Consider the following 26,858-nt stretch of genomic DNA (forward strand, 5'->3'; position numbering starts at 1 on the left):
TGACCTACACCCACTCTCTCCAACTCTGGATAACTCGAAGGTTCAAGGACTTCGAGTTAACAAGAGTTAACCTTCGTCGTTCCCTGATTAGACAATCATTGTTACGGATAGGAAAAAGAACATGGCGTTTTGGGAACATGAATTACCTGCTGTTTGAAATCATATATCTTAAGGAATAAGGATCAGAAACAACACTAAACCACTTTCAACCTAGCAATGCCACTCGTGGCGAATTTGACATCTTTGTAATTGTGTTTGATGCATGTTCACGCATGCCTTCACAGAACTCGACGTCCTGGCATGCACGGCATGTAGTTTCCAAGTACCAAGGTTTTGCTTGAAGAAGAAATCCCTCATTACGCATTCAACTCTCGTACCTTTATAACCTCCAAACCAGTCGATATGTTTTTATTATGGACTGCAAAATATGCTGTTTCGCCGAACCTTTTAGTGTTCCGTTACGATATATCTGGAAGCATATCATGATCTTGATAAAACCCAGAAAACAACATGAATAATCAAAAGGTATGTTCTGGTGTGTTGGACGACGATCGAAGTTGGTTTGTAATCGTGTTCTAGCAGTCTCTGGAATAGAGATTGCATGGTCAGTGTATTTAGTGAGTAAGTGAGTGAGTTTAATGTTTACGTCGCAACAGAAACGCTGAAGGTGCTAATGAGTGCGTGAGTAAGTACCTGCTTATAAAATTCAATCAAAATATTTTTATTCTGAAATTAAATAATGCATCTGCAATACCTATTCATAAATTATCTCCTTTTCTTTAAGGTCGTGATTCACAATTTGCACTTGAGTGGTAATGAATTGTGCACGATTTTGATGTTTGCGTGTTTGTTGGTAGCATGATACTCACACATTTGTGTTTTTAATGTGAAAGCACACAATGATTGCTAAGCTATCAAGTGCTCATAAAAACACATTTACTCAGCCATAATTAAAGCTTACGCAATTCCCCGGATTGCTGAAAATCAACGTCTAGTCGTGTGCATGCTTCAAACAGGAATGGCATTTTAACGTTCCCCGAAACACAATATCATCTCTTCGGAGATTATTACAGCAGGGCAACACTCATGACGTGCCACGGGACGGTCGTCCACCTGTGACGTCACGTCAACTAGACAACCACATTCAGTTGGTGCATCTACGGAATCAATACCAAACTGTCACATTAACATCTCGGACAATCCTGGGTTGAGGTCAGTGAGTGGAACCGTACGTAACTTGTTGAAGGAGCACATCCGAGTAAAATATTGCTCTGTCTAGTCGAAGTCTCACTTTATTGCTAATTTCACATGAACTCTTCCATGCTGTTATTACATGTAATTCACACACCACAACATTCGTTTGGCTTCACCAAGACGTTTCGAATAGTATCGGATGTGTCGAACATCGAATAACTCGAAGGTGTTTTAGGACAGATCACATTCAACACCCCGGTTAGTGTATTAAACGTTAGGAATGATATAATTGATGTTTTCAATATCTGTATATCGACACAAGAACAACAGCTAACACACGTGTACTGTGCGGGGAAATATCGTTTAATCGAACCCCAATAACTAAATATAACACTAACGGAAGTGGTTCATTGTGGTTCCGGTAGAAAAAACTATTCATTCAAACTCGGACTTCGATTTAACAAGGTGTCACTGTAATTGGTAATACATACAATTCATTCCTGCTTTAATACATATTTTACCAACTTTTATTCGATTAAAACAAATCAACAGTTATTCGTACACATGCGGAACCTCACTATATATAGGTGGTATCTGAGTAAAAGAGTATCCTTACCAGCAGGCCCTAACGGTTAATGCAGTAGACGTACAAGATACCCCGAAGATAGGTTGCAACAATTCTTAAAATGGTAATAAATTGGCTAAGATCGTGTACACCACAGAGTGTTGGCAAGACCTGAATGGGCTCTTGGTTCCAACACACTCCAGGCTGCGACATATCTGGTTTAAGAATCTGTAAGGAAACAGTCTGTAAGGTCCATGTCAGGAATATAAACCACTCCGTACACACTAAGCCTGGGGTACCCGACTCCCGATACATTAGAACGATATGTTGCCTGGTAATCTAATGACGCTAAAGAATGATGGAGACCATCGTTTTTCGTAAAGTGCTGTAACCGTCTGAAGTACAACTCAGACACCACGAACTGTCGCGGGTTCGTGGGGAGAGATTTACAAATCAAATATAACCAATTGCCAGACCTTCGTAACAAAATCACGAACCAAGAAAGTTCCTTTATTTTTTTCCAGTGGGGCTTCAGGAAAGATATCTGGTTGAAGAGAGTTATTGAATAAAATAGTGATGACTAGGACTACACACAGATAAATGGTTGCAATAGTGAGTGAGTGAGTTGGCTTGGTTTAACCCCCACCCCTACACACGCACGCACCAATACCCCCAACGTTATAAAGCACTTTGTTCCATTTGCTCTCTGGGAAATTGTCCGGATTTACAGATGTCCGTATAGACGAATATGGACATAATGTTACATTGTAGACATACTTTTCTAACAGTATTCTTCCTAGTAAAACAGCATTTGCGGACAATGGGTCCGGATTAACGAGGTGTTAACTGTATAAAGTGTTGTATCTATCTGGATTAACATAATCCCTGATTAATCACCTGTATTGTTTCTGCAATCACCTCTAGACAATAAACGCTTGGAAGACGTGGTTTCCGTATTAACGGGGGTCACTGTACACACCGTATTGCCGATAGAAACTAGAGAACCTTTTAAGGTAGGGCCCATTCCTCAACAGTAACTGACCTACGTCTCTTGAAAAACGGGTCTCAACATCTTAATGCATAATAAAGGAAGTGCATTCCGTGTATCTATATGGTCTTAAGTCTCCATCGATACCTATCATACGGCGCCTAGACATTCCATTATTGTACATGCAAAATTCCATTAAAAGGGTTCCGTCTTGATAGGATGTTACAATGAGAAGGGCAAGTCATTTCCACAGTGGATCCTGTCGTAACCGGACACTGACTATTCCGAATTTCTGTTAATACATGGCTACATTTTCTATCGCGGAATTACGACGTTAAAGTCAAATCAGAAATTAGAATAAGACTCATATGGAACCCAGTTGCAATCTTGTTTCAAAGCGATACAGCTGAAATACTACAAAGTGTTTTAAATCCAACACACTCACTCCTTGTTTTATCGGACATAAGGTGAGGTGGCCTGGTGGGGTAGCCTGGTGTTTGAAACGTTTGCTCATCATGCCTAAGGCTCGGGTTTGATTCCATGCATGGCGTTCACCGGGATGACATTCTGGAATATTACTAAACGCGGAGTATCAAACCTGTCAAACATTTTTTTGCTTTCTTGCGAGCAATTCCAAAGGTAAAAAAGATTGCAATACCAACAGATGGATTGGCAAGTTGGCCATGTTACACTATAAGCAGAAATGGTATGTCAATTGGTTCCAAAAGGATCATTCCTCATGTTTATTTCATAAGATGTTCACATATTCAGCGTGCATCAGTGAACTCACCATTGGCATTAAAAAAGTATTACTGAAAATAGACCCCTGAAGTACAAAACTTACTTTTTTCTTGTAAATCATTTGAGATCCTCTTTTGTCAAGTTCATATCCTGACATCTGAAGGAAGCAGCCTTGGTATAGTTATGGCAAACGCCCACCATGTGTTGAGTATGATACAGTTGTGTCCTATCCACTGGACACATCTCTCATGTAGAAATGTGTAGCTGGATGCTCGTAGTGACACCAGTGTGTACCTCTACTTTTTTATCCTTTGTGTCGTAAGTATCAACCCGGATGCTTAACGTAATAATGTAATGTAACGTAATAATGTACCACTGTAATAATGACAGCCGATGGTCATTAAAAGTCACGAGCGGTCTACCAAAATGGAGACGTTCTTTATGCAGCCAGTGTCTATTTTGACGTCAAATATGATTATTAAGTATTATGACACTAGGTGGTCAGAAGAAGTAAACCTCAATGAAGGCATTTCTCATGAATATCTACCTCAATACTTATTACAAATAAGTATTACAATGACAGAGGTGGTCAGTGAGAATGGCACAGCACAATGACGGCATTCCTTGAAAAGTATTACCGTATCGACGTAATAAGCGCCCCGCTCTAATAAGCGCCCACGGCGATATTTGTTAATATATTGGCTAGTGAACAATCCCAGTTAGCAACCCTTCCGATTGATTAATGTACATAAGACTTATTAATTCGTGTAAAATACGCACTTGTGTGTTATATGCACCATTAATTATGGGCAATTAAATTCTGGAAAAATATATCTGTCGTATATAAACATTTCAGGCTGTCAGCATAAACCGCGTAATTTAACTTTCAACTCTGGTTTTTTTTCACCAAAATACTAATCTAATAAGAGCCCCCTTTTTCTAATTTTGAGAGCGCCCTCGGTGCTTATTACGTCGAATACGGTATGTAAGGTATATTGATGTAACTAATCCCTACCTCGATGCTTCATAGGAATAATTATTCTGACACTGGGTGTTTAGAAAGTACCCGAGGTGTTATCGCACAATGCAGACATCCATTATTTCACATACACCTGGATGCATAACATTCAGCCTTTACAACGGAGCCTGAAGCGACCTACCATATTGGACGTATTATCTGCCTCAGTCTACAGGAACCCTGATGCTCACCGTGTGTCGGTCCCTAGCTTGCTCCTGTATGAGGGTATGTCTGGAGACATTCTGCAGTGTTCATTATAGCAGAAATATATTGACGAGAATGACAAGAAACAACAAACCGTCTTGTATTGAGATGAAATTTTTATTAAGGCAAGAATACTGTCGGGGCTGGTCAGCAATAGAGTCACATCGAGAGTCACACAGAGTCACATCAAGAGTCACACAGAGTGGTCGCGGTGTTGTAACAGGGAAGACGGGTTTAGTGCATCTTCCACCTCATCCTCATCCTCATCCTACAGGGGCCTAATGGTTAAAGTGCTAGAGCGCTGACCTCGGGAAACGGGTTCGATTCCAGCACGAGATTAGCTTAGTCATTCGCATCACTTCGAGCTTTCCTTCGACTCTAAGCTGAGATACCGTGATACAACTAGAATACTGTTCACAGCGGCGTTAAACCCAAATCACGCGCAACAGGACCTTATAATTCGTTACGTAAGTGAATATGTATTCAATAATAGATACATGATATTAGATAATAGCTAGAATAAGCCAATATATGAATTAATGTCAAAGATTATTAAATGTATATTTGCATTTTCAACATGGCGACTATTGACGCCATCTTTGACATATTATCAGAATAGTGGTAATAAGTTGTTAAATGACCACCCAGGGGTTGATTCGGTTCCGTCATTCTGTAATTACCAAAAATATAATTGAACACCCGTGGGCTGTGGTCCACGGACAATATTCTGTGTAAAAAGTATACACGTTTCGGCACTATACGTCACCAGTCGCCCGTTTCCGTAACAATAAGACCGTACCCTATCGATCGTTGACATGCACCAAAACACGACAAACCAATCAGAATGCATGTTTGACTATAAGTGCTTAAGTAACAGTATCCATACATGGTTATGTTTTGTAATTAAAAACAAACCCAAGTGGCAGTTACAAGGATTGTGACACAAAACAGTTAGAATTTGTTGTTTAAAAAAGGAAAGTGTGCCTTTAATAAAATATTCTTGACGAACATGTTCGTCTAATTTGGGCGAAGACGGATCTCAGCACAATGATCATAAGAAGGGCCCGAGTCGATATTCGGATTGTCCCGGAATGAAACGAGTGTTCACGAATAAACCCACCGGGTGATGTGAAAACTAGGACTTCGTTCAATAGGAAACGAAAGAAGTGGAAGTTGCACTAAACATTTCCTAACCCTAGCTACTACAACCCAGCGGGTGTGAGGACGGAGAGAGAAACATGGATGCGTCGAGAAATGTACATCACCGAAATACGATAACACAATTCCTCATTAAAAGAAGCCTTACAATCGATACATTGATTATACAAACCATTAAAGAATATCGTGTTCTTTAAGGTAAGAATGGTTCTCCACTGTCTATTAAGTGGTTTGGGAATGTGTCGTGGTGGTATAGGGAGAGAAATCAATGTTGTTATAACGAGGTATGTATTGCGGTTCAAAGATACGACATATTATAACGACGATGTATTGCAATGAAAGATAGATATATATATATATAGATATCAGTCAGAAACAGAGGGTTGAAACTTTCGGCCGACAATTCATGACAATATTATAATAACAATAACAATAGTATTTTTACCAAGCATGCCGGGTGGCAAACAATTGTTCTAACAATGAAATTAATTATATATTACATTGATCACAAATCATAAACAATTTTATTGATAACGTCTAATTAGTGATGCAGTATTTTCATTTTGATATATATGTCACACTTCGCTGATCAGACAGGTCGATAGCAAGCGCGTGACGTGTTATATACAACACAACGAGGATTCCAATTTAGCAACACATTCATTTCCGAGATTGTCGTTGAACGGGGGTCACTAGGCTGAGCGTAGTCCACATAGAAAAAGCACGGTGAAAAACAGTAGAAAAATATATTGTAGACTCAAGGAGCAAAGATCTGTTCGTGTACTGGCACTTTGAGCGTTTGTTGTCGACGTACATGACACATGATGTATGAAATATACAACAGTAGATGTAACATTTGTCTTGTCAGTTTTTAAATGCACATCGCATGTGAAATTATCCTTTTCACTGCATGTACATTGTTATTTGACCTACATACTGTTTGTGACGAAGAATACCAATTCTTGGTGCTTTTTAACTTACAATTTGAACACAACTACACTGTAAAATATCTGTTTAAAATCCTTAAAATTTCGAAATATGAGATGTGAAGCTGCGACTACTATTTCAATAATTTAATTTAAACATGCAATGTCATGCATATATTTACTATTATGAATGTCATTGAACATAACTTAATGAAAAAGATATGTTTATAGTAAATTCAAATTTTGAAATAAATGATTCAGAGTTAAACCTATGCTTTCCAACCACACTGAATGAGTTCTTATTTACACAATTGTCTCGAAAGTTATGTTATTTAGCGAGACAATTATCCTCAAAACACTTACAGTGAACAAAACGATAATCTGAGCAAATATTTGGCAAACATAGTGATTCACAAACCCTATAGTTAATCACAAGGTCGATCGCATGGTCACCAAAAGTAATATGACATATTTATCACGCACCGTATTTTTTTCACATTAACGAAAGAAACAAAAACGTAATAAATAATGCATAAAATACATTTGTACAACCTCTTGCAAAATACGAACTTTTACATGTACGTGTACCAACAGGAATGAATATTAGTCTATGCTGAATAAGCATATATTGTCCACCACAGTATTGAAACTGTCTTTATTAACAGATAAGCCCTCATGACTTGTATATTGTCTTCACTTCGTACAGGCACCGTCACTTATATTTGAAACTCAAGTCTATTAACAGTGATACTGTCATCTTTCACAGAACACCTCTTCAAAGTCATCTGGGTTTAAGGTGTAACTACCTGATGTTGTCGTGTTATCGTCATCATCAACACTACGAGGGAGGCTATGGTAAGAGCCAAGATGCGAAAATGCACTTTGGTCGTGTTTCACATAGTATTCCCCGTTACTAATGATGGGGACATGTGTTCTTCCGTTAAACTCCTTCGTAAGTTTCGTTTGTTTTCCGTTTCCTTGAAATCTTGAACCGGGAGCCATACTGTCTGCACTGAATCTCACTTTTTGTTGATTTCTTTGGTTATTACGGAATGTAGGATCTTGAATGGTATGGATGTCTCGAAATGATGTCGTTGGAGGTAAGGCTATTTTGTTGGCCATATTTGGGTTGGAGAAGGTGGACAGTGTGCGAGACCTCTCCTGAATGTCCTGTGGGGAAGACTGGGGAGAAAATTCCTCATTTTCGTCGATAGCAACCGAAAATATCTGATGGCTGCCGCTGAATCCTGAAATAAAGTAGAAATATTTAGTTTGAATATTATGTCCCAGTATCGACAAAAACGAAAGGAAAAATAACAAATCTCAAACACTTATATTTAAAGGAATTCATGAAGGCACTAAACAGACAAAATGACACCAATTTGACATCAAATGTCCGGACTATATGATCAGTGTTACAGAGTTAGGTCGTTGGTATAAGACGAAGATGTTGTTACCAACAACCGTCAGGGATGCGAGGTTTCCATTATAACGGGGTCCACACTGTACGGTATCACGATAAGTATATCTCATTTACATCTCATTCATACATACACCTGAATATCTCACGCTTGCGTATAACTCATTATCTCATTTACGAGGGCTTCTCACTCGCATCTTTCTCATACGTACATGTAAATATCTCACTCATAGATGCACTTCACTCGCATGTACATCTATATACATGTATTCCATGTACATCATGCGAACTCGTACATCTCACTCACATGAACATACTAACATCTCATTTAAGCGCGCATCTCACTAAAATGCACATCTCATTCACGAGTACATCTCACTAAAATACACATCTCATTCACGTGTACACCTCACTAAAATACATATCTAATTCACGTGTACATCTCACTAATATACACATCTCATTCACGCGTACATCTCACTAAAATACATATCTCATTCACGCGTACATCTCACTAAAATACACATCTTATTCACGTGTACATCTCACTAAAATACACATGTCATTCACGTGTACATCTCACTAAAATACACATATCATTCACTTACACATCTCACTAAAATTCACATGTCATTCACCTGCGCATCTCACTAAAATACACATCTCATTCACGTGTACATCTCACTAAAATACACATCTCATTCACGTGTACATCTCACTAAAATACATATCTCATTCACGTGTACATCTCACTAAAATACACATCTCATTCACGCGTACATCTCACTAAAATACATATCTCATTCACGCGTGCATCTCACTAAAATACACATCTTATTCACGCGTACATCTCACTAAAATACACATCTCATTCACGCGTACATCTCACTAAAATACACATCTCATTCACGTGTACATCTCACTAAAATTCACATCTCATTCACGCGTACATCTCACTAAAATACACATCTCATTCATGGGTATATCTCACTAAAATACACATCTCATTCACGGGTATATCTCATCTTACTCACAAGGATACAAACAATACACCTGATATCTCAAAAGCAATATTCATTTTATCGCAAGTTGGTTATAGATAAGTAACGTGGAAGGGTCCAGTCTTGCAGATAATGCCATCTTTAATGTCCAATTGCTCTTAGAGTATACGTCCTAATGGCTCCTTTGATGGACGACTGAATGGGAGATACAGCAAGTATCCGGGCAACAACCGATCAGCAGCAACGATCGATCAACCAAGCCATCAGCTGAATTTCACATAGGTTCTTTCTTTTGATATTGACACTACGTACACAGTAATCTAAACATTTACTTTGATAATACGATTTGCTTACTTCCTGCTCTATGTATACATACACATAACCCTGACAGCAGGCCATTGTTGCTGGGTTTATAACAGGGGAAGAAAAGACTAATTGGACCATAGCCTGACCTTTCGATTTTTAACAAAATATTATTTTCTTCTAATCGTTTTCCTAGTCTTTGAAATGGGCTGCGGAAACAGCATTGATTTCCATTACTAGAAAAAACAAACGAGTTTTCTGTAGGAACATGGCTTAAGGCTATTTATAATTCTTAAATAGCATTCCTTTATACCCTGTTACGGTGCGAGCCACAATGTTTCTGGAGGAAATACTCCATGCAGATGTGTCATTTTTGTAAAATACAACTCTTCTAATTGCTGTTGGTGGTTGCAATTTGTTTCCTTCTTTTTAATGAATATGTGATAGCCGCACTGGTAATGACAAATTCTTTTAAACATGTTTGTACAAATGTTATTATGTTGTATTTAATTGCACTTGTACTTCTACTTAAATGACGATTCGACACCGATCCAGGATCTGTGCAACTCGAACCTGGCTTTAACCCTTAAAGGCTGAGAAATGGGAATACGTTTATACTAAGTACAGAATGGAATGAGGTTGGGGCGAGAGAGAGAGAGAGAGAGAGAGAGAGAGAGAGAGAGAGGGAGGGAGGGGGAGAGATGGGGAGAGATGGGGAGAGAGACAGAGACAGCGAGATAGGCAGCGGGAGACAGGCGGGAGAAAGAGGGAATGAGAGATACACAGGGTGAGAAAAACTACTGAGAGAGAGATGAGAGAGAGAGGGGGGGAAGGAGAGAGAGAGGGGGGGCGCACAAACAGAGGAGGTGACTACTGATACAGAAAGAGTTGTGTAGGTTTCGATTAAGAAAATGGGAGCCACTGATAACTGCAGCTATAACGAAAGTCAGAGAGTCATTACCTTTCAGATCCGGAAGAGGCGGTAGTTGAATATCCTCCTCACTTCCGCCTCGGCCACTATCGCTTGTAGTTGTCTCCCCTGATGCGTCACTGCGCACGTCTTCGCTGAATGGCGGTCCGTGACCCTAAAGTGGAACGGCAGATATTAGTTTCATGAACACATCTGTCTGATTTCGAAACTTTCGAAACTGTTGAAATATAACCATGTTATCTATGTGGTATTACAAACTTAAGGATAAAATTCCTTCTTTCGTTTCTGCACAACCTAGTTTTATAATCTAATTTCGTCTGGTAAATTGCAAATGTACTTCAATACAGCTGTCTAATGTCCCACTCAGCACCAATTTGACAGTCTCGACATAGAAGTGATTGGTCTAGACTAGATATACGTACGGGCGGCAGCAGACTGTGGCGACATTAAATTGCAAGGGTAATGCGTCTAAATATCAGAATTCGATCTTTACGTGTACTTATAGAATTAAAGGCTGGGCTGTAATCTTTGAGCGAGGTGGTTGAACTGACTCGGTGAATGTCCATCCACTACACTGGACGAACCAACACGACAACATAATTGGATGATTAAAGCTTCGACTAAGCCCGACATATGTGCAAGCAGCACTAGTTACCGGGATTAAAACGAATTAAAGACGAACACTCTCATTCAAGGAATCGTTAAAAACAACCAATTTAGCACTAATAATTACAAAAATAGTATGTGCATCGATTGACATATACGAATTGCTATCCAAGCATCTCTTATACCCCATAGGCTACGTTAATAAGACAATAATCAAGTAGGGGTGTGGTGTGGGGCTGGGGGAGAGGGGGAGGGGTTCTCACTTGTTAGACACGTTCTCACTTGTTAGACACGTGAGAGCTAAAACATTAAATTCATCAAAATGTCGACTGATCGAGCGATTTGAATGACTTCCCAAAGTGGGCCTTAAGTTTATGCAAGCCATTAACACTGAGACTCTAGTAACAACAGCTGTCAAACACGCCAATGTCAATTGCTGGAATGATAGCATAGGGTTTGTCGGGGTTACAAATATGCTTCGGATTCCCCAAAGAGGTTTAAGCATATTTCATATTAAATCAGACAAATACGCTCCCCAAAGTCTTATCAATAAAACTAAAACGCTACCACTATACTAATACAAGTCGGATAAACGCGGGTATTAAAGTTTTTAGATAGCTGCCTCTTACACTAACGACGAAGGGTTGCATTTAGATATTAAATCTGTCTAGCTATTGTATTGCACACGACCTATCGCTTAGCTACCATATAAAGATAGGACTGGGATCCGTCTATTGACACAATCACGCTTAGAACGTTCAGGCGGATAATTCAGCCTTTTGAACAAGCGTTTAGGGATCCCATTGAAGCTGAGTACAACCGATGACGTTAGATAGAGCCGCATAACGTCATGGCGGGGAATTAAACGTGACAGCTCGGATTGTATTGGCTTCACAGTTATGTGATCTTCAGGGATATAACCATTGAGGGTCAGCTAACAGATAGAGGTTCGGACTCGGAATCGTTTACAAAAAAACGTTTTTAATTTCTTTTTGCAGGTTTGTACTTTTAGATCGATGGTTTTGTTTGTCGTGAAAGAAATTCAGAGGGGAATAAGGTTTGGCACATAACATCAATTCAGAACAAATTTGATTTGCTTGGTTGTTCTTAGATTCAATATACGCCTTAAGGGAGAGATTGTGCTAAGTCCTTAAGACCGTGTACTACGCTTCAAACACAAATCTGTTACCAAGTACATAATAACTTGGGAATATTGCTTAAGATTGATAATTCGATCCGGGCAGGTTTATGAAGGTAAACCTTATTGCATGTGCCAGACTGAATGTACACTGACAGATAGAAATAAACCATCTTCAGGGTCCACCAGAAGTGGCATAGCACTGATGACTACGTATTATATCACAGGGCCCGGGGAAGCTTGACATAATGATAAATTGTGAAGAATAGTTCTGATATGTATTACCACAAATCAAATTATTGCTACTTCTATAGTGCGTGGCAACGGAGCCCCGTCTGTGTGTTGGCGATCGTTTGCATTATTCACGCCATTGACTGTCCATCGACCTGATGATGTCCAGTTTGGACAAACAATTGACATGGCTCATTTGTGACCATTGATCGTAGTCGATAGATTTTTGTGAATGTGACAAAATAGGTTTTAAGCCTGAATCTTTATAACGATGATAACTTCCTTTGTAGCTATAATTGCACGGTGTATGAAGTTTCGCTTTGCTGGAAGAACCAAGCCCATGGGGTTCATCCAGACAGGGTATTCACGTCAGGCGGGTTTGATGCTCCATGCTGCTCAGTCCCGTAGTCAGAGTCGACAATGAAATATTATTTTTCGATGAAAATCATCAAATTGAATGTTCCAAAGATGAAAGATAATGACAATGGCTAGATCCCTAAAACATTTCTTTTTGGTTGGAATTTCCTCAGGGAAATATTAATTCCACTATCTTCAAACCGCTTGACACAATAGCGTTATAGTTATAGCAGAGGTATGTTCCATCACAAAATAGTGCTTGGGCACAAACCGCGCATGCTTCTTGAAAACAAAGACGGCATCGCTGCGACATCTAATTATTTCAGTTCGTGAGTCAACGTGGTGAAATTACATTTGAACCACTAGTGCATTCGCCTGGCCTTCTCTGCGAAGTCTCCACAGGAGACATGTATTTTGATTGACAGCAAGAAACATGATTCTAAAACTAGTGCAACGATAGTTGTCGCCGGGTTTAGGTTTTGCAGGACTAATATAGTTAACCGAAGAGCTGCTATGAGTCAACGTTTTTGTGAACCATAGAACATCCATTACTGAAATAGGCACTTTATTCACAGGCATGAGAACTCAAGCCTTGCACGTGCATTATGTAAACATTCTTATGATCAACCATTGTCTTTTGAGAGCTCTTAAAGTTCTAATTCCGTTAAAGGTGGCATGACAATATCCATGCTTTCTATTATTCAGGAATTATTCGCAAATTGAGTTCGGGAAAAGTTCACAGAGGAATCCTCCAATGCCAAACTCGTCGCGAGCCGCAGGGTGGCGCTCTGTATAATCAACCTGCAATCTAATAATCGGCCTTCGCGCAACAGATCTTAAAAACAATAAAACTGATCCGCGCATTTCTGCTCGATTTCCCCCATCAATGAAATCCTTTTAAGTAGAGAAAGACGGCTTGATAGGTTTGAGAGAAACTTTGACAAAATAATAATGGTAAAGCAGGGAAGCATGATGAATATTGAATCAATTTCAAATTCAATTTTGTTTTTAACTCAACCAGATATAAAATATGCTCGGAATTCAGCTGACCGTCTTGTAATTTTTTTTGTCCAAAATTCTTAACAGAAAATCTGTCATGAAAGCTTTTTTAATGACAATTATTCCAACGCCGTGAAATTGACAATCGCATGCTGTAACGTTAGTACTTTACTTCATGTACAGTGCCAAATTGGAGTAACAGGAAGCTACAAAACAAGCCATTTTCCTACTTAATCGGGCATGGAATAGCGAATCATAGAAAAACAGCCATGGGGGACCTATCAGAATCCCGTCAATTTCGCCCTTTTAGTTGCTCCCCCGATTCGTTTGCTCATCGCCCTAAAGAATCGATAGCCACACGGAGTTCAATGCAATAGCCTCCAAGGGATCCGAGTCGTGATCTTTCACACGTAACTTTAGGGCGAAAGTACCCCTGTGGCCCTGTCTCCGTATGCCCGAGTATCAAAGTGCACCCATAGGACTGCCCTGTCGTATAATGACATGAGGACTAATACAATTCCTCCTCAGGATTCAAAGAAAACGTTATAACGAATAGAGAAGGGACTTCAAAGAGATGGGGTCGTATTTCGGATTAGGCCCGTGGATATAACAGACTTATCTTTTAGCCAAACACTTTAATTGGGTGCCCAAAAAGACATGAACTCCATGGGAAGTGTTAATCACATCGATTCATATGTGCGCACGTTTCAGATAGACACCTGATGTCCTGCAGCACTCGAGTGTTTGTGAGATATCACTGGGAGGACAATTTGAAATAAACTGAAGTAAAACGCGACTCTTGTGGGAAGGTTAATCTACGAACAAAGATCATTTATCAAACCAAACGTGAAATACACTTCGACCAGACGAATCAGTTTGTGCACATGTGCAGATCCTAACGTAAACGTCTCAAATGGTCATTAACAAACAAAATACATGTATGTAAATTTGATGTAAGTTTAAGGATAACTTTGCGCGGGGTTCACTTTAATAACTTACGACATGGATTATATCAAACGGAGTACAGACCGATCGTTGTAGATACGCCAATACAATGGGAATACGCATTTGATGGAGTTTCAAATTCAGAAATACAGCTTATATGCAGTTATAATTGTTTAGGTAAGAAACAGGATTTCAGTGCTCGTAAACAGTGAATCCCCTCACCCTGAAGAGCCCGCATTCCGTGATATTACCGTTAGATTGTACAGATATATATTGACACTCCGTAACACTGAATAGCTAACCGGAAATCTATTAATCCTAACGATTTTAATGGGAATGTCCCCGCCTGTATTCACGGCTTTGCACTATATTTGTGCCGCACGCCTACTAGTGTAGTCGTTCGTAAGACGCCAAACAAGAAATCAATTTGGAAAGCACCATTGCATTATCACAAATCACACGAATAACCTCCAGAGAATACCTTGTCCGAGAACAAGATATGAGGAGAGTCCGATTGGAATATTTGTTATCGAAGAACAAAGGCAATCATTTTCCAGTCAATCCTTCATCACAACACTGCCTTGTGTATCGAATATTTCTTGTATTTGACAAAAGTAGTTAAACCCCTGCTATTGATGTATGTCAGCAAGAAACTGATAACTGTATATTCGGGAAGGGGGCTAGGAATCTTGCTGGATAGATTTTTTGGTTTGGCCATTGCTCCAAGGCATATACTTTTTTTCTCTTAAACGAGGAACCGAACGATTCTTTTAACGAGGGATTTTTTTCAGGGTCCCGATCATGTGAAACGTTTTTGTTTTTTCAGAATATCAAACTCTCGGTCGCTTATATCATGAGATGTCAGCTTAATGTGGACGGAAAGCCCTAAATCACAGATCCTAGAGCTTTAGCACTACTGTTAGCAAGACAAATTGATGTCTCCAAGTCAAGCGTGCAGTGTCAGCCAACGCTAAAGAACATACATCAAAGCACAGCCAATCTTAAAGAAAACCGGATATGATGCATCGAGTTAGCTTTTCCTGAAGGCCTTGACGTACAACTTAGTCAAATCAAATTCATTAACTGTACTAACCACTAATACAATTAACCCTACTGTTGCTATGGTTTCCATGTCATTGTTAGTTTGAAGGGTCCTTGCTTCTCCTTGAGATTGGAGGTAGTGTTTACAAGGTATTAAGAAGAACTAAAGGCCCGGGATGTGGATGAGGCGAACAATAAAGCGCGTCCACGTGGATGTATAGCATTATGTGAGCTGCCACTTTCTATATGTATGAAGCACGCAATGCCATTACTGCCTGATCCACTTCTATGTGTGTTGAATACATCCTTCCGTGTGTGCACATGTGTAAATCATACTTTAGTCTATGAAATGAACACGATATCAACACTACAAGAGGGCGCAATGTCCAGGCATCTTAGTTAATTAGTTAGCTAGTTAGCCATGGCTTCAGTTCGAATATCACTTCCAAGTACTTATGCATGCCGGGTCAACGCATTGAGGGGTGGAAGTGTTTGAATTTCTTCTTGACATTCAGCCGACCTCGTTGAAGAGCAAATCATGAATGGAACGTCAGCCACTTCACACAGGTCACTGATTCCGGAACACGGTGGGTGCTGATTTTAGAAAAAAATACAACAGTCTGGTTTGAAGATTCAAAGTTTACCTTTTGAAGCCGAGTGCAATTCAGACGCGCTTAAAGGATAATTGGAATAACTTGACACTGTTGCGTTGACGGAGAGGTCATTTTGCAACACTTGTTTGGAAAACGATGGGAAACGGTGTTGAGTTTGATGCGTAAAAGCCACCTCTAATACACTTCGTTTCCACGACCTGAGATTTGTAAATTCTGTAGTTTGAACAACATGGAAAAGGCGTTGATAACACACTACTGTTGGCCAGGACCGTCTCGGAAGCTAATTATCTCACGTGTTAGGACAGCAGCCTTAATGTAACTTGGAAGCCGGGGCTGTGCCATAGAGGGGTGTGAGCTCTCCTTAAGCAAACACTTCAAACAGAAGGAGGGTGAGATGTACACGCGAAAGACACACACAGATTAAGGGCTCAGACCGGTTATTAACTTTCTTCTGATGGACTCCGTCAATGGGTTTTGGAGGCCAGGGACAGTGGACAGCGGTCAAGAGGGTGGATGGGGGGAGAATTGGAGAGGGTGGTGGAGGAGGAGGGAGGGGGGATTTGAGAGGATGGTGTGGACGGATTTGTAGGAAATTACACCTTGAAAATGTGAAATGATAGCTGGAGTTCTCGACAAGACATATTTACAAAGTACGAAGCCCATTTCTGGTGTCATCCGTCGAGATCTTGCTGGAATAGTGCTGAAAACAGCGTAAACCAAACTCACTCACCCACCTTGTTCCCTATGAAAGTATCTCTTCATAATTGCCAGAGAGTATTAAACTATCAGTGATTCGCGGTGATTAATGCCTCAACACCTAAAACACATGGTTGTGGGGAGTGGACTAAGAACACATTAAAACCAGGCTGTTAAAGAACGCTGGGTCGCCGACGAAACGAGCGAACGCTTTAACCACAAGACATTTTCTTCAAAACGCCATCTAACCCACAGGTCATACATCACTATCACATCTTTGTGCGTAATACGCATCGTACATATTTACAGCCGATGCAATAAATAGTCTTATCAAGGGTCAAATCATGAATGATTTATTAACCAACGTCAAGCTGACCCATGAGCAGGACGGTGATCAGCGATAAACGTTAGGGGCCCTGTAACGTTTCCAACGACGCAGAGGAACTGGGGTAATAACCCCCTGTCCACTGTGGGCGACGACTGTGACTACACCATCTCGGTTATGTTACTGTCCCGCCAGGAACGATAATGTAATAATCCTCACCGAAACAGCCACCACAATTCAATTATTTATATATTCCGGAGCTTGCTGAAGTAGCAAATAAGCTCTTCTCCCATCATTGTGCGTTTAACAATACGGTTTGTGCACGGGGCAGAATACGATCATCATGCTATATTACATATTCATTTCGAAATAGTTTCTTCACCGTGTAAGGGAATTAAGTATGATTATTACAATAATGCTACTTCACACTACGCGGTTCATATATATATATATATACTTACTGGAATCTGTCAAAAACGGACACTGTCTATTCCGGAGCTGTTTTAATACCGGACGACAATTACTACTCTGGATGTACAACATGAAACCCTGTCTAATTATGACTAATTAGGTAAATTACTGTTCATAGCGGCCTTGAATGCAACTCACAAACTCATTGTTTAAAAGACAACAGGATGGACACATGGTTGTTTCCACACAGAGGAGGAGAGTAGACGGGTAGTTAAATAATCTGCTCATTACGACGATTCACTATATGGGTACAGTGTGTGAAGCTGTGTCCTGCTATGATATTGATGGAATGTCGCAAAAGGCGGCGTAAAACCATACTCACTCGTGTATTTGTATTATGAGATACCGTGAGCGAGTGAAACAGGTAATCCTTTTGCTGTATAGAACAGAGTGAGTGAGTGAGTTGGGTTAAACGTCGCTTTTAACAGTATTCCAGTTATATCACAGCGTGTCAGCTTAATGTGGGAGGAAAGCCCGAAGTGATGCAGGTCTCTGACGTTTACCACTTCGGTGAAACCCACGAGCACGGGTATGGTGCTGACAAATCCAGAAACATAATCGGGGCGAAACGGGATTCGAACCCACAATCATAGGTTTCTGGTGTGCCTAAGGGACGCAACTCTGCACAGCACATCGCAGCGCCTTAGACGACTGGGCCACCCGTGCCCCCGTATAGTACAGAATAATAACCACTGTGTATATATTCAAAACGAGATTGGAATTTACAGTAGAAATATTATTTCATGAAAATGGCCAAATATAACAAAACCGATTATAATACAAGACCGGCTGTAACAAACACAAACTGTTTATCTTCTTACGACCGTGGGTAGTTTTTTCAGTAAACTATTTTGCGATGGGCTGTTAAAATACGATGCGAAAAACATGTTTGCGTTATCCTAACTCACTGCCAGGTAAATCCATGTTTGTTAGTGGCTAGAAATGAGACAAACAAAAAATCTTTTTCTATGGTGGCGCATTTGGTACGGTTATCATATTGTGTTTTGAACCTTAAGTTTGCAGTGTTTTGGCGGTTGTTTTCAGCCTAGTAACGTTTTGATTACGTTCGTAATTGTTTTGTCAAATGCAAATTTCAAGCGAATACTTTCTTTGCCCGTTAGTTTAGTACAGGAAGCGATTTTACCCTTCTACACTACTGCTCATATATACCCACCACTTTACAATTGCATTGTCGCCAAAACATGACCGCGAATCCAATGCGGTACCGCTGCGGTACTGCTGCACAAATACTGTATGCTTTTCGCATTACTAGCGCGTTAGTGCCGCGAAAGAAAGAGAGGATATGTTTACAGCTGTAATGTATGATTGTAATTTGTGGGCCATTACGCATACCCTGCAGGTCCGATACACTTTGAATTTATTACATTGCTGTGTCTATTGTACTGCCTTCTCTATAGTGCAATGACAATTTACTGTAAGTTCCCATTAGTGTTTGCACCTATCAGGGCCCTATGTCCCTAGAGACGTCCTTAAGTAATGCCGCTAATGTATGCTTTCTACAGGGACCTAGTTTTATGACTTGGTGATTTCAAATAAATCAGAGAATAATAATTTGCAGTTCGGACAGGTAATGGATTGGACATTTTAACACCTCCCTGGTGATATAGGACATTGTCCTTAACCAACCATAGTGAATCTTAATACGTGGCTAGTCAATTATGTATTATATGCTCACACCAAGTTTAATACCTCATCCCTCTAAATCCTGCATCACATTGCTAATAACGCTATTCTATAAACTCTCTTAAATTAAGATCATCTTACGCCTATACACATGTAAATGAGAAAAGCTGAATTAAAAATAGGCCACCAAAGACTCGAGTGGCCACAGAATAACTCGGTGCCACTAAGGAATTATGAAACCATAGAGCCCTGCTGAGTTAAGCGTCGGGTCTTTGCTATTTGCTAAATTTTATTTGTGTATATTTTTTAATTATTTTTCCTTCTTGTTATATTTCAATTTGGAATAACACTTATGACGGAATTCAGATTTCGGATTTAATATCTTTCGTGAAATGCAATTCTATTTTCTGTTCTGGACATTTTAGTTGCATGAATATTTAATGTAGGGACCTTGGGTGGTACTATTTCTATTATAAACCCTGCCCAAGGCAGTTCAACAGTGTTTACGCCTTGGCTTACAATGAACCAGTAATGGCTAATTCAAACTTTTTATGTAGTTTATTGATTTTTGAAAAGCAATAACAAGATCTTTACGAGCTGCCAAAAGGTCAGTCACGCTAAAGGAAGAAATTGATATAAAAGACAACCCAAAGAGAATAATGTAAATCTCAAGTTATTTTCAAATTTTTGGCTTTGCGTTGTGTTTTTGTTAATTTTTAAATTTTCAAAAGTGAGCGCCATTCTTGAGTACATAATGCAAAACTCAGTCTGCCAGCATGCAATCGCAAGTTAAACAAAGAATGAATAACGAAATAGTATAAAAAGACAACGAAACTAAATATTGAACCATACATCTTAAAACGTTCATGACAATGTGTCTCATGAGTCGGTTGCATGTTATTGTTAATATTTGTCTCAAAACAAATTCAAATGAATAGGTTCATTTCCAAAACTAAAATGGGTGTAGTCTGTCTCACAGTCCCTGAACCATATTATTTTCAAGCTCGGCCAACCGGACTGTAATGTTATAGCCTTAAATAAAGAAGTCTAGATTTCCCGAAGGTTCCTCAGAGCGCATCTCTTTTTCAATTCAAATAAAGTTCCTTGTTTCTATCAAAATGTATGTTTACATAACGTTGGTGCATGGAATATGGTGTGTACACTATTATTCAGTTCTTCAAGCACCAGAAGTAAATATAAGCACCATTAGTATCATTAAGAGAAAAAATCGCATCTTACCTTCCTAAAAGTAAAGAATTCTGGTTTGCCGTACTGGTCCAAGGTGGCATGACTTAGGAAGGAATCAGACGTGTTGCGGTCGGGATCAATCGTGAAACTGCGATCTTTGTCCAATTTAGGTTTATAACACTTATCCCCTTTCTTTTCTCCCTCAAAGCCGGCCTTTATGTCCTCTGTGTTGACCTCTTGCCAGATCCTTCTTTCCATCTCTCTCTTGCCACATTCCTCTTGAACACCCATCTTTTCCTCGGTGTCTCTCCTTGCGTTGTCATTCCGTCGTATCAGCAGTATGATTGACACGATCAAGATCGACAGGATGAAAGTCACTCCACCAACAATACCAGCGATGATCCTGTACGTATGCGCATTTTTTTCAGCAGTCCAAGCAGCCGCTATTGTATTGTTCGTATAGTTGATGTTTATGATTAACAAAGTCTGTGATTCTTGAGGCGGGGAACCACTATCCTGGGCTGAAATGGTCAGCTTATAATCTTTTTCGTCGTTCGTGGTCAAAGTTCGCGTCAACTGAATTTCACCCGTGCTTCTTCCTATGGTGAAGACATTGTCGCGGTTACCTCCAGTTATGAAGAACATTATTTCCGCATTTATTCCGATATCGTCATCTGTGGCCTCAATTGTGGCAAACGTGGTGGCCGGGTCCGTGTCTGAGTACAAGGTGACACTGTTGTTGTCATCATTGGGGAATAATATTGTAGGGCTGTGGTCGTTTACGTCCAGTACCTCTATAAAAACAGTACCGTTTGAATACAATGGTGGTTGACCATTGTCCGTGACGAAGACGTCTAGGGTATACATGTCTTGGATCTCTCGGTCAAGCTGACGTTCAGTACGGATCGTGCCGTCCGAAAACACTATAAATGGAATCGATGGATCATTGCTCAAGGTGTTATATCGAAGGGCAGAGTTATTTCCTATATCTTTATCTATAGCAGTCAACTGTCCAACCCTCTTGGCGGTTTTTAGGTCCTCTGGGACACGGAATTTGAAGGGTGTTGGGGGAAAGAAGGGCTTGTTGTCATTGACATCCAAAATGTTTACGGTCACTGTAGCGGTTCCAGTTCTTGGGTCGGAACTATGGTCCACAGCTTTAACAATAAAAGTCATTTTGTTCAATGTTTCCCTATCAAAGGCGCCATTAGCTTTGATGACACCCCGCTGAGAGTCAATTGAGAACATTGATCCAGCGTCCATGCTTAGAGTATAGGACACTTCGCCATTAACACCCATATCAGCGTCAGTTGCTTTCACAGTGATCAGGTTGACAGATCTGTTTATGTTCTCAGTCACGTTGGCAATATAAGTCCTAGACGTGAAAACAGGGGCGTTATCATTTATGTCTGTAACCTGGACAATGAAACTCAGAGAAGCTGACAGACTGGGAGTTCCAGAATCTTTACATATGACCGTCACATTATGCTTATCCTTCTTTTCCCTGTCCATGGACTTAAAGATGAGGATGGCAAAACTATGAGCGTCCAGTTTGTTCAAACTGAAGTGGTCATCAAGGGATGAACAGTGGACATCGCCGTTTTTACCCGAGTCAGTATCCTCTACTTTCACCCTGCCAACAAATGTACCAATGCTGGACCCCTCCGACAAAAGTATAGTATCACTGTACACAACCGAAGAAGCCAGATTAAGAGTCACGCGGGGAGGGGTGTTTCCATCGTCAATTATATTGACAACCAGGATGGCCTGAGATGCTTGGGGTGTTTCACCCTTGTCCACGGCCTCTATGACAGCTTCAAACGAACTCCCTGATTCGTACTGCAGAGGTTTCTTTACAATCAGTTGCCCAGTAGTCTCATCCAAGGTGAAGAGTTCCTCGACCTTGGACGTTCTGAGAGTGCTGAAGCGATACAACACCCGGGCATTCTTGCCAGCATCATTATCACGCGCTGACACTCTTCCAACAACCGAATTCGGGGCAGTGGTTTCTTTGACGTTAATGTTGTAACGTTTCAAAGAAAACTCGGGAGCGTTGTCGTTGACGTCAATGACGTGCATGTTGACGGTCAGTGTTCCGGTAAGGGCAGGAGTGCCTCCATCCTTGGCCAGAATTGTGAACTGGTATCTATCCCTCAACTCTCGGTCAAGACCTCTCAGAACGACTAGCTTAAGACTGGAGCTCCCGTCAAGCTTATGAACAAAGTTGACATCAAACACGTCTTTATATGACGTTATCTCATACGACTGAACCGAATTTCGTCCAGCTGTATCCTTATCCGTTGCGCCTTCTATAGGAATCTTCGATCCCGCGTTCGTAGATTCCGAGACATATATTTGTATTTCGTTAGGTTCAAACGTCGGCGGGGAATCGTTGATGTCATCTATGATCATTTTCACCGTGATGATTTTCAGAAACGAAGTGTTCTGGCTCTGTACCGTCACGTCAAATTCGATTTCACACACTGCAACGAATGCACACACTTCTTTGTCATTTCTTTTCACAGTCTCCCTGTCAATCATAGCCGCTGTGTGAATAGCACCTGTCCGCCTGTTGATGCTAAACAGAGAAGCTGTTTGCAGACTGTTTGGATTTAGAAAGTTATACGTCAACGTTTGAAACACAGCATTGGATAAATTTCTTGCAATGTCACTTTTAACAGCTACGTTTCCAATATACGTTCCATAAGGTCTCTGCTCTTGTAGCCTAAACGTTATCTCATTCAGCTGCCCAGAACCGAAATGAAGTCCCACAATATTAAACACGAGGGTAATGTAGATGTTCCAGAAGTGTATATTCCGCCTGAGGACTGCCATCATTCCAGACCTGACCGTGTGTCTTCAGTTCACCATTACTGTCACCTCCTGAAAACAAAGAAGCAAAAAATTAGATGAAACCACGTGAGCCTTCACAGAACCTCATTAAAAACACACGGGATCGGGACTCCTGCCCTGTCATTACCAATTAGGCTAACAAATATGACTAATTTAGCCTCCAAATGGATTTAAATGGGCTGGGGATTGGTGAGAAGTGACTGGCATGTGCCTTAAATGAATTGGCGACGTTTGAACTCCCTATCCTAAATCTTCCACAAGGGTTAGGCCAACGGCTGAAGTATCATATCGTTATGGCGATATCCTAGCGTTTTAATTACGTTCCCAGGAACAGTTTTCTTCTTTTCGGTTGGAGGTACTTTTTTCGACGGGAGTGAAATAATAGCCATTGGAGACCTCGAGCAAAAGTTAGGTGAGGCAAGGCAAGCAATTAGCATTTTAGCCCGCGGATAGGTAGAGTATAATATATCTGTCGGTCGGAATCTCTGTATATTTAACTAGCGTTGTCATTGTGGGTAAAGATTCCAATCGCTGAACCCAAGAATTTATAATCACATTATTGCGTACCGATGTTGAAATATATGCAGACATATTCCCCGCGGAGCTGTTGAAAAACAGCATCGTTCTCATTTATGGCTTCGCTGTCGCCTCGAGAAATCGGCAACACGCGCGATACATGTCTGATAAGAGCTGTTAGTATGCAATACATGGTTTCGCTTGGAACAAAACCTGTGATCTTTCCACCCAACTAAGAAAAATATCTCTTATCAATTTGTTTACCGGCAATAAAGATCCGGTCTATGTTGTCTCTCTATATCCCTGAATTCCTGAAAAGCCTTTGTTGGCTTAATCTGATTAAATTGTTTCTTGTTAAGTCAAGACGCCTTCACGCAGTAGCGCTTCTCGTGGCGATCATAAGCTCTATAAAGACTAATGTTTGCATAAGGATGAAGGCGGTCTTTCACATAAGGCCCGCGTTAAAGACCTTAACCCCTCAATATTTGACCACTGAGCAAGTGGCGATATTGACGGAGATTTATCAAAAGAATATCTAAATAGTTCAAACAATACCCGGCATACCCAAGGTGATAAAATTAAAACGGCCATAATGGCTTTATCTTGAAATAACTCCGGGAATGTTTTGACTTCGTCAAATAGCAAGGTTGATGAGGTAGCTTGAACATTTGGCCGCCCTCGGGCACAGATTCCCACGTGGTTTTCCAAGCATTTCAAACAAGTTGTATTTGAACAACAGCTAGCTTCGCAAACTGTAAATTTGTAAACGGCCGTATTTTTACACAAATCATGCGACCTGGCCTGTCCTGACGCTGTGTTATTGTCCCACGATAATTGCATTTACCTGGCAAATATAACACCTGTGAATTTGCCATCAGTCGCGCAGTCGCAGGGCTTCGTTGGAATTCTCCATCTAGCAGCCTTGATCAGGCAGAATGTATATTAATTGAAACGATTAAGTAAATATGTTAAAAAGGACACACACAAAACATATTCTTAGACTTCTTCTTCGTTTGTTTTTTGTTTTGTTTTTGTTTGGTTTTTTTGTCGTTGTTTTTTTGGGGGGGTGGCTTTTGGTTGTTTTTGTTTGTTTGGGGTTTTTTGGGGGAGGGGGGTGGTGGGAGGAGGGGGCAGTGAAACATAGTCTTTAAGGTCGCTTTTGAAACTCTGGAAGTCCAAAATTACTACACTACACAATATTATCAATGGATAGGAATATTTAAGTCGATGAAGATTTCCAAGCCTCGATAAAACGGACTTTCTTTATCTGGATAATATGTGTGAAATTCTCAAAACAAAAACACTTTCAAGATATGAAAAATATCACTTACAGCACACAATACAAACAATATGCATACACTACATCCATGTTGCCAGATCTCTGGGCCCCTGCCTCCCTACTTAACAGAAATATGCAAAAGCTATTAAAGCTAAAAGCTGTCAGGTGCAGAGTCAAACGTCAGCGTCGGAGTCGAAGATACGAGCGTTATAGATAGCATGTTTCTATCAGCGTTTCTTGCCGCTCAGCCACCGAACCACTGATATACAAGCACTAAAAGTTTCATGACAATTCCAGGCGGTTTTTCTCTGACTTATCAAGAAATGTATACATTATTGAACTGTAGCTTTAAAGTAGTTTCAAGTTTTAACTTTAGTTTCAGATACAACATTATCAAGAAGCATACACTATTAGACATTCGGTTTACGAGAGAATGCATTTTCATTTAGCGCATGATATTTGTAATTTTGAGTACAGTGTTCACGGACATGTGCAAGGTGTCAAGCTGTTACAAGTGAAATAAATTATTTATGTCTATCTAATTGTCATTTTCCACACACTTCAGCGCCAGGTTGTCAATGGCAGCATTAGTTGGAGTGTGTGAGCAAACCCCGAGTGAAGCAGAACAAAACATGGTTTAATGGAGTCACGAAATGGCTAAAGAAGCTCAGTGATATTTTAAAAAAGATGATCTGTAAATTATAAATACAACTTAAAATTCATTCGGTTAATCATTATCATGGGGGCAACTTATATATTTCAAAGTGGCATGGTTGTTGAATTGAGCAAACCCTCCCCCACCCCCTCCCCAACCTGAACATCATGGCGTAGTTTCCAGAAACGGGATCTGTGTGTTTAATCTAGAATCCAACACTGACTTTTTTATTGGTGATACAATTATAACTGTATTAAAAGAACGTTATACAACAGAACGATTTGAACACAAATAATACACAAGTCTCGCATTGAAAAAAAACGTTAAAGGACATTGTGTTTGTTCAGTTTGGCCGCATCTCAATCGTTAAACATCGAAAGTTGAAGCCAGAAAATACCACTAAGATACAGAAACACAAACACAAACGTAATAAAGTTGGCAAAAAAACATCGTGGAGCGAGACTTATAATGTAACGATAACGTAAAAAGACGAAACCAATTTCGGTGTTCAGGAACTATAGAAAAACTAAAAGTATAGTTAAAACTACATACCAGTCGAGTCTGATATGACCAATACTGTGGCCACAGCTGCCTCAGGTGAGGACAGATCTTGTCACTTGCCTTGCAGTGAACGAAAGAACATCATCAGCAACCATCGGTCTCTAAGTGTGCGTGTTTCAGGAGCGTATAACTATATCAGCTCATCGACAACTGCACATATCATCCCCGAAAGCTATGTACCTCCCCGAATACGTAAACTGATATGAGGAAATTAAAATGTTTATCCCATCCTGATAGCTAAGTGTACACGTTATCGCTCAGTCCTATCCAAATGTCAAAGATTGAAACGT

General features: G+C 40.2%; 1 protein-coding gene across 4 annotated transcripts in view; it reads right to left on the reverse strand.

Annotated features, from left to right (window-relative positions):
- Nucleotides 1–4,830: 4,830 nt before the first annotated feature.
- The window catches only part of LOC139450460 (protocadherin-9-like), a 49,779-nt gene continuing 27,751 nt past the window's right edge, over nt 4,831–26,858 (reverse strand). For all 4 annotated transcript variants that reach the window (XM_071232168.1, XM_071232169.1, XM_071232167.1 and 1 more), the window contains exons 2-4: nt 20,756–23,587; nt 10,480–10,603; nt 4,831–8,041 (exon numbers count right to left, since the gene is read on the reverse strand). In XM_071232168.1, the coding sequence (XP_071088269.1) occupies nt 7,548–8,041; nt 10,480–10,603; nt 20,756–23,542 (3,405 nt within the window). In that variant the 5' untranslated portion in view covers nt 23,543–23,587 and the 3' untranslated portion in view covers nt 4,831–7,547. The remainder of the gene's footprint in view (nt 8,042–10,479; nt 10,604–20,755; nt 23,588–26,858) is intronic.

The sequence above is a fragment of the Haliotis cracherodii genome, unplaced genomic scaffold (genome assembly GCF_022045235.1).
Source record: "Haliotis cracherodii isolate W230 unplaced genomic scaffold, xgHalCrac1.p SCAF_8, whole genome shotgun sequence".
NCBI classification, from domain to species: domain Eukaryota; kingdom Metazoa; phylum Mollusca; class Gastropoda; order Lepetellida; family Haliotidae; genus Haliotis; species Haliotis cracherodii.